The sequence below is a fragment of the Diprion similis genome, chromosome 3, assembly GCF_021155765.1.
Source record: "Diprion similis isolate iyDipSimi1 chromosome 3, iyDipSimi1.1, whole genome shotgun sequence".
Lineage (NCBI taxonomy): Eukaryota > Metazoa > Arthropoda > Insecta > Hymenoptera > Diprionidae > Diprion > Diprion similis.
Genome location: NC_060107.1, coordinates 13,896,406 through 13,908,959, shown reverse-complemented (window position 1 = coordinate 13,908,959; position 12,554 = coordinate 13,896,406). Strand labels below are relative to the sequence as shown.

Here is a 12,554-nt window from a genome sequence, read left to right as displayed (position 1 = left end):
CAAAGTGAGCAAATCGTATTTTACAATTCTCTACTCTCGAGGGTAACGGAATCGTATAAAAGTTTGGGATATGATATTCTTTGCAATTGTGATTGTGTCAGCTAACCTAAAAAAAAAAAATCGGAAATTTATGTAAAAATACGTAAAACGTAGAATCCTGACATCAGCAGTCTACCATAAACTCAATGCGAGTAAGAATCTGTTGCGAGAGTGTTCATTGTTTTTATCATTTTTTTTTCTTCTTTCTTGAGCAAAGACGGAAGCAAAATTATTGTACCACTATCATATCTTAAACTTTTAAACGATTTTGTTATACTGCAGACGAGAGCATTGTAAAATACGATTTGCTCACTTGGTCGGCTCTCTGATCTCCCCTTAAGAGTTTGCGACTGTACTTGACGTCTCACATTCAAACTCGTTAACACGCGTCAAAGAAAATTGATATTGCATGAAAACAAATCTGAAATATGGACGTGTCGGTTCTGCAAATCGTACTTCTCATGCCTTTCGCTCGAGACGAGAAAAGAATTGCTACGTTTGATATCAAATGAAACACTCGTCGCAGCTTTAAAGTTTTGCATTCGAATTTCAAATGATGTACCACCTAATATGGTGGAATAATACTGAAAAATGTTACGCTTTGACCGAGATAAAAGTAAAGAGAAAAGTTATGAGCCATTCTTCAATAAAAATGAAATTATATATGATGTTGCAATTGCGAAGATGAAAACACACTAATTGGATGCAAGCAAATGTCTCCACGTTCTTCTCTGATCCTTTTCCAGATTGACATTGATACGTTTTCAGAATAACCCCGACATGCATCGTGAATCAAAAAATGGAAATGCGAAAAGGAGAAAAGAAAATGGAGACAGCCCCAAACGCTTTTGAGTACCTTATACGTTCGGATTACCAGCGTTATATCTTTTGACTCGATGGGTTGAAAGCTTTTGTTGATGGATTCATTCGAGGTAAAATTTAACAAGCCTTCTGATGCTGCCTAACGAAGTTTCGGACATTTTCTTGTGCCACGGCAGCCGACGGGAAAGATGGGCGCAATTTTTTTTCGAACGACAATAACCGGCGTCGCTAAGTAGGTCTGATAATTCTGGACGGTAGTGTACCTCGTACCACGAGTTTTATGAATAACAAATATCACACGATTACTCTATCGTCATCACATCAGACTCGCATGAGTTTGATCTACCTGACTAACCGACATTCTGTCCATTTTTAGGGTACAACGTCAGAATTGAGCTAACCGAAAGCCATGAATCACTCAGACATTTCGAGATTCTCATCATTCTGATTAAGATAACTTTTATAACTTGTGCGGACCCTTGGACTGATTGTGACACATTCAAGGCCACTGAGGTAGTCTGCTACCGTTCGTTTAACATGCGAAACAAACTCCAACGGTGGCTTTAATTCTGTCAGAATCAATCTAAGGCTCCGCATATGCGTTATCACATACGCATATGCGGCATAGAGATCCTGGAAATATATTGCAGAATTGGCAAAAGTTCACAAGCATTGGAAGCTTTTCATCCCAAGAGCAAAAAAGCATCTCCACTTAATCGAGGAAAATCGTCGAACATATGGTGCGATGCGATGTCTGGACTCATGTGATCAATTCAATCATAGCCAGTGTTGAATAGTTTGTTGCTCTATTGTCAATGTCACCGATTAACTAAAGGTAAAATCATTCGTTGATGTTGTATCTCACTTTCAAGATATGGTATTTTGAGATGCGTCACCGCTGACGATGAGTCCATATTGATCATTAGAGTATTGCAGTTTATCTCTACTGCATACACGACATTTCTACACCGCTGCAGTGCGGTGTACATGAGGTAAAATCGATGCGAAATCCGGAAGAAACTGCGTGCAGGCTGCAACCTCGCGGGGTGAAATCGATAGGTCAATCGAGGGGGCTAAACTTCCGGGTGGTGGTAATTGGACTAGAAACGGTTTGGCGACGGTGAAATAAAGTCTGATAGACACATTTGATTCTGCATGCATCTTCAGTCCGATAGACATCTGTGATGCCAAAGCAGCGGCAAACTTGCAACAATAACGTGCGAATTGAAATTGGGGCGGATTTATGCGTATCGCGAGAATAATACAAACCCCGCGGCGTAATCTTATAACAATGGTATTTTTTTAACTTGAGGCTTCGCAATTCTACACCTGGCCACGGGTACGGCATCTGTGGGGATTACAGATTGAATGAATTGTTCCAGATAAAAAAGACGGGCACACCGCCACCGCCTTTTTAATGTCTCTTTTCATAATTTTCACGAGTTTTATATTCATTTTGTCTCCAGTAAATCGTAGAAGTTTATCAGTTTTATACTTTATCTGGCTATACTCGTATATATTACTACTCAATAGACGGTTGAAGTAAAAATGAAAGCGAAAAATTACTCAAACTAAAAATACTTTACCTTTATTTTTAGGACTTAGGCCAAATATAATGAATACTTAGAATTATTTTAATAATTTGAGTAGTTCGAATTTTAAATTCTCAATATTCTTTTACCTGTTTCAAAGACACTTAGTCAAATGAAAAATTTCATTGTCAATGTTCAATCTTGAATTGAATTAGTAAAAAATATTAAGTAAATTTTGTGTTAAAAGATCACTAAATTCGAACGATTGTTCCATACTTCAAAAATAAAATAACCTGTAAAACAGAAATTGATTCCAAGCGAATAATTTGAATAATTTATGACTTATATGTAAAACAAGAATCGAAGATTCACGGTTTCGGCTGAACGATTAAAAAAATTCGAATTATTTGAACTCGAATCGAATTATTCGACTGGAATCATTCGCACACCCTTATAAAAAAATTCCTTTGCGTTTCATTGTTCCAACTAAGATACTTGCGCTATGATCATGGCACAGCATGGATATATATGTATAATCGCTTCAACTCGATTACGAGTTCAGAACTTAAGACTTTGGTGTACTAAATACTTTTGGGTATATATATATATACATCCCGTGGCTTATTTTGACATTACTTATGGTTAATTGAAACGCCCTATCTAATTTCCGAAAAGAATAATCGTTGGAAATAACACCGACTATAACCGAACCGTTAATTGAAAATAATCAGCAATAGAGGAAGATGGGTGCTCGGGGGGTAGATGAGTCGACAGCGTGTGACCCGAAGTTAATTCGACCCAACTGCCGATCGCAAGGTAAATAAATTATGCCGTGAATTTGCTCGACACCCCTTTGACCAAAGTAATTTGCACAACCTCCCTCTGACGCTGTTGTACGGAACAAACCGTAGGCTACCTATCACCGCACGGATTCACCTACACCTTCTCTGTATGTCATCGCAATCACACGCTTGTTGCGCCGTCTGTTATGTGCAGAGATCGACCAATCAATAATTACAAATCCGTAATTTGTTTACGCGTTAATGACCCCGTCACCGTGTCTGTTGACCATTGCAACCAAATGCTGCAGCTGCTCGCATGCATAGTAAAATTTTCTGATGGCATTATTGAGCAACAGCGATATATAGAATCATAGTTTTTCACCTTTGATATGACAAAAGTTCAGACGTGCAGAATTCCAAATTTAATCTCATCGAGTTTAAACGGAATGCACTTAGCGATTCGTGCGTTCTTTGTTTGTTTATAAACATACATAGACGTAACGATTGGATGTGAATGGAATTTTGTTCGGCCTGATCACTCGCACATTTCCTAAACAATACTAATCGATATCTGCCAACTGTAGACATTATGCTCTCACAAAAGCCGTCACGTGTTACGATTCCAGCGGAGCAAGTTGCACAATACAAACCTTTTCTGGTATAAAGTACACAAAGTTCTATAATGTGTTAGCTGTGCCATGTTAAAAGGATTATAGTCGTCAAAGCTTTAGGTACATACATCGTTGGCATGAAAACGTCGTAGCTAATACAATTCTAGATGCAATGTCGAACACAAAGAATCAAAGAACTTTCTTTTCTTTGATGGTAAAAATAAGTGACACTTTTACTCGGTCGGTAAGGACTGATTGATTGTAAACATCCTCTCAAATTGGAAGCGGAATATATTTCAATTCAAATGTATTAAAACTGATGATTATATCGTTCCATTATGTCCAAAACTTTGGACCAAGTCACCAATCAAACAATATTTGTGCTTTTGTAATTTATTATTCAATTTCTTACATATTTTGTCGAATTTACAAAATAAATGATGTAATAAATTACACCCTGAATTCTCTGAAACATGAACAAGACACATAAACATTTTCCGTAAGGCCTTTGAAGAACGGAAATTGTTATTAAATCCGTTTTAGATAAGTAATGTTAAATTAGTAAGAATTAATTACCCTTTTTTATGGTTGAAAATATATTAATTTAACTAATATCTGGGTCGTAATATTTAAAGAATTCTCGATGATGCCACCTTAAAACGGCATTTATTATACAGTGAATTTTCGATAATTTGTAATTTTTTTTATATTCATCCAACGAATCGGAACTTATTTGACAGCAGAGATTATTCAACTGGCGGCCATATTTTTTGTTTTAAAATCAAGCAAAACGTTTTCAAGTGGAAAAAATATTTGAGTTGAGGATTTCCTACCCAGAATTTTAATTATTTGATGAAATGTGTTTAGTTATTATCATACATTTAATCTCTGTATCTGACGATACGTCATGACCGAGCCAATTGCAGCCGGTGGAAAGAAAACGTTGGCTGTAAAGGGTTATACTCGTAACTTTGGACGTAAACCTCCTGGGTGGTAAAAGGGAGAATTTATTTTCACGTTAATTACTCTGATGCAATGAATGAACGAAACGAGCCACCCACCAGAGGACCGCAATGTACAATATAAACTTATAACCAGAGGAATCGACGCGTGCAATAATTAGCTCCGCGCCGAGCAATTATGTCTTAATTTGAGTATGCATGGAGTAAATAATGTTTTACATTTAGTCAGCAATGAGTGATTAAGAGAGCGAACTGTTTGGCTCTTCAAAACCCGGACAATTTACCATTATTCGTAGCTGATGAACGAATCAGTGATTCTGCTGGCTGATCTAGAATCGAATGAACTGGACGCGGCATAATATTCAAGAGGATTGTATTACCTAATTAAAATAATGTAATTCTGAAATCGACAAAGATTATTCTGTGCTACGTGTATTTTTTCAGAATTCGTCTCACTAAGGAGCATAACGACGAAGAAACTTTCAGAGAGAAAAGAGAGAGGGGTTGTCAGCGATAAGACGCTTCGATTAATCTCCTCTCTAGAGGACCAGACATTTTGATCCGGATGAAAAGTACGAGACAAATTCTCTAATCTCAGAAATAACCAAAAAAATCTCTCAGTCTTTCTCGTCACTATAAGACATTTACTGCGAAGAACGCAAGATGAAGTTGATGAAAATTATCTCAATCAGTCAAGATGTTGAATTTGTATCGCATGCAGCATTGGATTAATTCAAGTTCACTTTCACTAGTGAGTCATATATGCATGCTCAGAAGACACGATGGCAGCTACATCCAAGTATCGCACAAATGAATTTGAAGTTCGAAAAATGGTTTTTCAAATACTACGGAAATGTCTGATGCCTATATATTGATTTCGAATAAAGGCCAATATCGTACAAGAAAGTTATTAATATAATAATTACGAAATCGAGTCAGGTGCCTCTGGGGAGTACGATATTTACCAAACCGTGCAGATTGACTTGAAATTTTAACGGCGGTTTCATGTGCCACCAAAACCCCGACCCTTGTCGACCTCGACACTATTAAAAATGATTGTGTATTTACTACACATTTACTGTACGGAATATTTGTCAATTTAGGAAATCAGGTTGCAAATTTACAAATTCGGTGTAGCGACGTAAATTGCTATGTATTTTGTTTAAATTTATAATAAAAATTATGAATTTTAGTAAAATTTATATGGATAACACAAAAATGTAATTTGAATATTTAGTAAATTGTGTAGTAAATTTATTGTAGTTGTAAATCGAATAAAGAGTAAATTCGCTGTTCCGTATCCGAATAAAACTTCCAATACTGTGTAGGAAGTTGCATGCAAAATTTTTTAATAGTACAGCAATATATGTAATACCGCGCAAATATATTCTGAAGCATAGAATATTCTTGACTCAAATTTTTTTTTTGTCATTTTTTACACCGTTATACAGTATCAAAACTAGGTACAAATAAATTAAATGGAAAAGCGAAAGCACTAGTCTATGTACTACGCTTGATGATTTCCAACATTTGCAAAATTGGGGTTTCGCACAATGATAATAACGACTGCAGGGCAATGGCCGTATCACTATCTTCACGAGGCACATTTAAATACAAATTCTGGAGCCGAGAACGTTAAATTTTACTATACTATATACCATACTATATGTAACTACATATTGCAATGATCATTCAGCTTAGCTGAATGGTCAGGAAAAGCGGACACGCAGATTTCGAGAGACTAGCCTGTATGTCAAATAAACGCAAGGGATTTACATTACGTAAACAAGAAGTATTTGTTGTACGTGTTGTTGTTGTTATTATTGTTATTTTTTTACACGAGCTTCGTGTTACGCGAATATGCCCTTTATCTCTGCTTCTCGTACATTTTGTGGTTTTTACTGCTCACGAATACAAGCGACTTGTATAAGGGCCCCAAGAAAAAAGTAACCCTCGAGATTTATTACGATGTGGGTAGTTTTCTAGGGGGTTAAAAGCTGGAGGATAAAATGGTGAAAAAATGGCGACAGCTGTCAGCAGCCAGATACCAACCAAGATAAAAGTTCTTCAAATGGATAAATTCTCACCTTTGTCGCTGCAGTGAAATTTCATGACCAATTTTATCCAATTAACGAATGGCGATTTAAATAATTGATTGCATCTGAAGAATGGGCATGGCACAAGCAAATCTCAGGCACTGCAACTTCGCTAGTTAAAAATCCCGTTGTCAAGGTGACAACATGAAGAAAAAAATTCATTAAAGCGATTAAGAAAAGTAAGTGTAATTATGATAACGTTGAACGTGCGTTGAAAATATTAATTCCTATACCAGACGCCATTTTATTCGTGAAAGTATCTTCGATAAACAATTTCAACTGTTTGCAGATTGAATCATAGTTGTTTGAGAATTATATAGCCTGCTGATACACATTCAAAATGTCTGAACTGAAAATGATATTCCATGATCCTGCTGTTGTGGTCCTGTGAAGGAACATTTAAAATGCAGGGGTGGCAGTTGATTCTTTGATATTACAATTTTGTATCATCTGAATATCTGATAAACCCGGTATATTAAGTTCTAGAATAAATTTCAAGAGTGCAGAGAAACATCCAATCTAAATCCTTCTTCAAATGGTAATTAAAAGACAAATCGACAGGACTCGACAACCTGCTTTGCATAAGCAAAAATATTCAATTCAAGATTCCTCTGCGAAGATTCATTCGGCTTTAGCATAATCACGAATTAAAGTTTTTCGCTATCACACGGTTCGTCGTATCTCTGTCTAATTCGAGAATTCTTGAATATATCAGCGTGAAACTTCTGCAGTATCCGGCTAATATTTTCTGCGAAGATGGGTATAGAAATGTGACTGAAAAGGAAGCGATAACTTATTACAAGCGATCCGCGGATGATTTTAATTACAAGCTCTGCAACGAAGCGAGTCCTTCGGGCGACATACACTCGTTAATTGTGCGACATACTTTTTAATTGACTGATCACAGAGAAGGGATGTTCGCATTGACAAAGAAGTAAAGAAAGAAACGAGGCTACTCTTTCACTCGCCTAGTGATCCAGATTTCTCCTGATTTTGTTAACCACATCGTATGTATTCGTTTTGTTTATATTTATATTCTTATATTATTATATTGTGCGCGGTACGTTCCACTTTTAGAATTTGAGAATTAATTTTGTCCGAATGTTACGAAAGTGAGTTTGTTTTTTTTTCTCGGTCATTTTTAAAAAGTGCCAAACTTTTTTCCTTCGGAAACTTCCGTCCTTTTTCGCGATGTTGAGTAAAACGCAAAGCCGGAATATTACGGACAAGACTATGATTTCCAGACATTGACCAAAGACGTGTCGTTTAATCAGATTACAGCGTAATCAAATTACCAAACTATTCGGCGTGAATCTTGAGTGAAACGGCTGACGGGCCCGTCGAGAACTGAACTGCAAGAGTTTAATGGAGCGCATATATAAATACCTATACCTTCATTGAACTCGGATGGATGGTTTCGAAGGTTTATCTTCGCATTCAAGACAGGAACATCTTTTTATGCCCGCTATCGTGGTCTTGATACATTTCTGGGAGAACACCTATAATTCACACGCTAAAAAAATGATACCAGACAATAAATTTTTACGCAGAAAGTATCGTAGAAATATTGTCACCCTTATTCTGCGGTAAACCGACGATACTTACCTGTAAAGTGTCTCGTACCATCATTGCATCAAACCAACTTAAATGGAGAATATCTCCAGGAGGATACTCTGTCGGTATTCCCTGTAAGGTATTCGGAAAGAAAATTAGATGTTTTTTGAACTAAATCGTTACTCTTACTCTAGTTTAAGCGAATTTAATGATTTTATATTTGCTACGGAATTCGCTTGCACAACTGCATAATTTCGTTTGAAAAACGCTTATGTTTGGACTCCAGAAAGAACAAACTTTGCCCAAATAATGTATCATAATTAAGTCTCGCTCAAACATCGCGGTATGATCAATTAATGGCGCCTTCGCCACGCATACTAGTGCAAGGCGTCGTTTACTTTTCGTTGCCTTCTGCGCAGGAACACCGATACTGAGAGTGATTGGAAAGCTAGCGTCTGTCACAATGGCCCAACTTTCGTTATTTTTAATAGATGCAGATATAACGTAGCCGCAGGAATTTTACTGAATGATGGTGCAATAACTATATTTTGAATAAAAAAGGTCAATTGCAAGAAATTCGTTTGATAAACTATTTGAATCTGTAACGGAAATCGAATGCCTCGGTAATGTAGCGGTGTGAACTTGGCACAAAGATGGCGTCGCGTCACTCACGTCGCATCAAGTTGCGCGCTAACTAAACGCACGTGTCTGTGCGTCTCAGAGTCACAAGATGGCGAAAGAGAGTTTGCAGCTGAACTCTAAACACGTGCAAACAGACAACAGCTTCTCAGACTTGGAAAAGGAGCAAAAGATTATCGACAGGGCGCCTTTCGTTAAGCTCAAAATACGGGATGCCAAAATTTTAGATTCCATTGAGGGCAGAGAGATTTGCGATAAGTGTTATAAGTCGAGGAAATTTTTTTGTTACTCTTGTTGCAGACCTGTTATCGACGACCGATACATACCTCGAGTTAAGGTGAGTTCGTTCATTCGAATACCCATAAATCGTAGCACTGCAGTCAACATTAACATCTACCCTGGACTTTGATTTTCAAACTTATCGTATGCACAATAAGTATTTTGAATCTATTCAAAAACTTCTCTACCATTAATTGATTTTCAACAAAACTTTCACGCTATTTCAGAAAAATGATTAAAGCTGTATCGTTGAAAACGAAATTTTCGTTCCGTTACTTTTGTTCGTAACGTAAACATGCATTTATACTCCTTATTTTTGATAAGAAAAACTTTGGTTGTAACACAGGGTCCGATTTCAACATACTTCATTTTTTTGCATAAAAACGTTCGGTGAAACAATCATAAGTGTTAAATTCAATTTATTCAAATGTTTAAAACTTAGTGACGCGTTTTGCACCAGTCGATATATTCGTGGCTCTCGATTATCACATGTTCCTTACCTTATGCCGCCAAAGATCAAAGTAACTTGAAGTGTAGTTAAAAATTCGCAATGCTGCCCGTGAACTGTATCTGTACATGGAAAACAGAAACAGAAATAATTTCGTGACTAGCACGGTCCGGTAAATTTTCGAATTGTATGTCATTCTTGTTGACTGGTGCGATACAAGCAGCGCAGTACAATTGTCAACCTAACTGCTTTACCAATCGGTGAACGTGTTAGATTGTTAAAATTTGAAAAATTCGGAACATTCGGGCGCTTAGCACTCGATTAGACTAAGAAATAAGAAAAGAATAATCAGGTCATTGGATCACGGATTCTACCAAAACTTCTAAGATCGTTATCCTGCTCGAAAAAATGGAATTCTTTATGTGTATTTTTATTAAATGGTCCTTTCATCGCTCAATTTACAATAGATCAGGTCGTCCAAAGTTCGTAATTAATTTAGTATTGTTCGGAAATAATATATTCTTTCACATTTGAATATACGAAGTCTTAATATTGAAACCTGGTCGGGAGGCAATGAAAATTAATATTTGAGGTAAAAATTCACGACAGGTTTAATTTCTTACTGCATTTCACTAATCGAATTGCTAGTATAATCAATTTAAAAAATTAACGAATGGAACTAAAAATCAAAGGCTTCATATTGGAGTCAAAGAAACGCTTTTGGAAGTTCGAGTAGAATCGGTGATTCAGAGGGCTGATTATACGCCCCTTGTAAGTCGCTTTGAGTTATCAATACCCGATTCTAGTATTTTGCAGATTACCCACCAGCAATTACGTCCTCTACCACAAGGTGAAACGTTTCCATTTCAACGTTTTTTTGTTTAAGTTGCCAATAAAAATTGATATTATCAAACACCCTCGGGAAATCGATGGCAAGAGTACGGCGATTCACGCGGCATTAATAGCCCCAGAAGATGTACGAATATACACATATCCAGAGTTTCCAGAAATTTTGGCGGATGACAAGGTGACTGTATTCAAGAGTGGATTATTGATATATTTTTTCGTATATATCATCAATAAGAAGTGAAGTTCAAATTGATTTTGCACAGTTATAAATAACAATTGTATTTCTGTAGGTAGTGTTGATCTTCCCAAGTAAAACGGCATGCAGTATAGAAGATCTGTTCACAAAGAAAGTTGACCATGGAGGTCACTTAAACGAACAGAGAATACATCACGAATTTCCTATAACCCGAGCGATTTTCATCGATAGTACCTGGCATCAGACCAAATCTATTTACAAGGATCCAAGACTTAGAGGTTGGTGTTAACGCATTTATAAATGCCACGTTACGATACGTAATATGTCTGTTCACTTCACGCAGATTTCAGTATGCAACTTTGTGGTTAAGTGCTTATTGTGAAATAGTTTGTGTATAATTTTTGTAGAACTGAACTGCGTTGTTTTGAAAAACCGTATTTCCCAATTCTGGAGGCATCAAAAATCGAGTCCAAGATGGTACCTGGCCACGATAGAAGCTATCCATCAGTTCTTGGTCGAGCTACATACGACTGCGTTCGGCGCACTCGAAAACTACTCTGCCGAACCTCCAGAAGCAATCGAGGCGAAAAATCCAGTTGACGATACTGCGGAGAGTTTTCTTACACATAAATACTCCGGACAATACGATAATTTGTTATATTTCTTCAAGTACATGTACGAAAAGATTCACAGTATTTACGATCACGATAAATTGTGGGCGTACAAACGGCCGCTCATATAAATCGAGATATGATTAAGTTACCATTAATTTGTTTTCTATACCATCACGTATTTTATAGTACGATATTTAAACAAAAAAACGACCGGGTAATGAAGATAGAAGGACTTACGAGTCGAGTGTCCTTTATCTCCTGTTAAGATGGTCAAAAATTTTGTCGATCAAACAATGTATTTTAGTTAGCCGTTCTTCGCAAGCGTATTCACGTCGAGGAGTTTGCTGTTACATTAGTTTCTTGTCAGAAAGCCGATTTCTGGCATAAAACAATGTCCTTGAATATAGTTTATTGTATACATGTATTAATGAAAATATATACAAGACACACGGTTGCTTATTACGAGACAGCGTAATTACATGATATATATAATATATATTTATGTATAATATATTGGTATAATATTAAATAATATTATGTAATCTAAATTAACGAATGGTTATCATAACGGTAGTTATTAGATACTACGGTTCTACAATCTACACAATATGGCCAATGCAAGACATAATCGGACAGTCAATGGGAGAGTCGTATTATCAATGTAATACAGTATCATATAAGGTCCATCTTTAATGTTCAACGATTACTTAAGTTACACGTGTTTAGAAAAAAAAAGAGAAAAAAAAAAATTCAAAAGCGATAAAGACCTATTTGTTTATCGTACACATTGAACGAAAAAAAAATGAATCAGTCTTGCCTCGAGTCACTCAGATTTGGTTCCCATATCGAAAATCGAATTTTTCTTTGTTTATTTGATTTTTATCCCTATCCTACGTCTATATTCTTGTTATATATTTTTGATATGAAAATAAGCTAATACAGTGCACTCTCTCAATAGGGCCGCGCAGCAAATACAATGGTTTTGTCATTTTCATTAACACATAAACAAACATATTTCCATTTAAACACGCAATCTTTAATGTAAAAAATTTACATGAATACTGAATTTAAAAATTTGCACGAAAGTTTGCACTTTTCGTGCCTCCGATTCATGAAAAATGGCTTTCCCTC

At 36.3% G+C, this 12,554-nt stretch overlaps 1 protein-coding gene across 2 annotated transcripts; it reads left to right on the top strand.

Annotated features, from left to right (window-relative positions):
* The first annotated feature begins 8,973 nt into the window (after positions 1-8,973).
* LOC124404400 (tRNA-uridine aminocarboxypropyltransferase 1) lies at positions 8,974-12,147 on the top strand. Of its 2 annotated transcripts, XM_046878494.1 has the most exons (4): positions 8,980-9,374; positions 10,651-10,791; positions 10,904-11,087; positions 11,217-12,147. In XM_046878494.1, the coding sequence occupies exons 1-4, from the start codon at positions 9,129-9,131 to the stop codon at positions 11,549-11,551; spliced, it is 906 nt and encodes a 301-aa protein (XP_046734450.1). In that variant the 5' UTR covers positions 8,980-9,128; the 3' UTR covers positions 11,552-12,147. The 2 variants fall into 2 exon arrangements, with proteins under 2 accessions (XP_046734451.1, XP_046734450.1); XM_046878495.1 differs by lacking the exon at positions 10,651-10,791 and having other exon boundaries at positions 8,974-9,374.
* Positions 12,148-12,554: the final 407 nt, after the last annotated feature.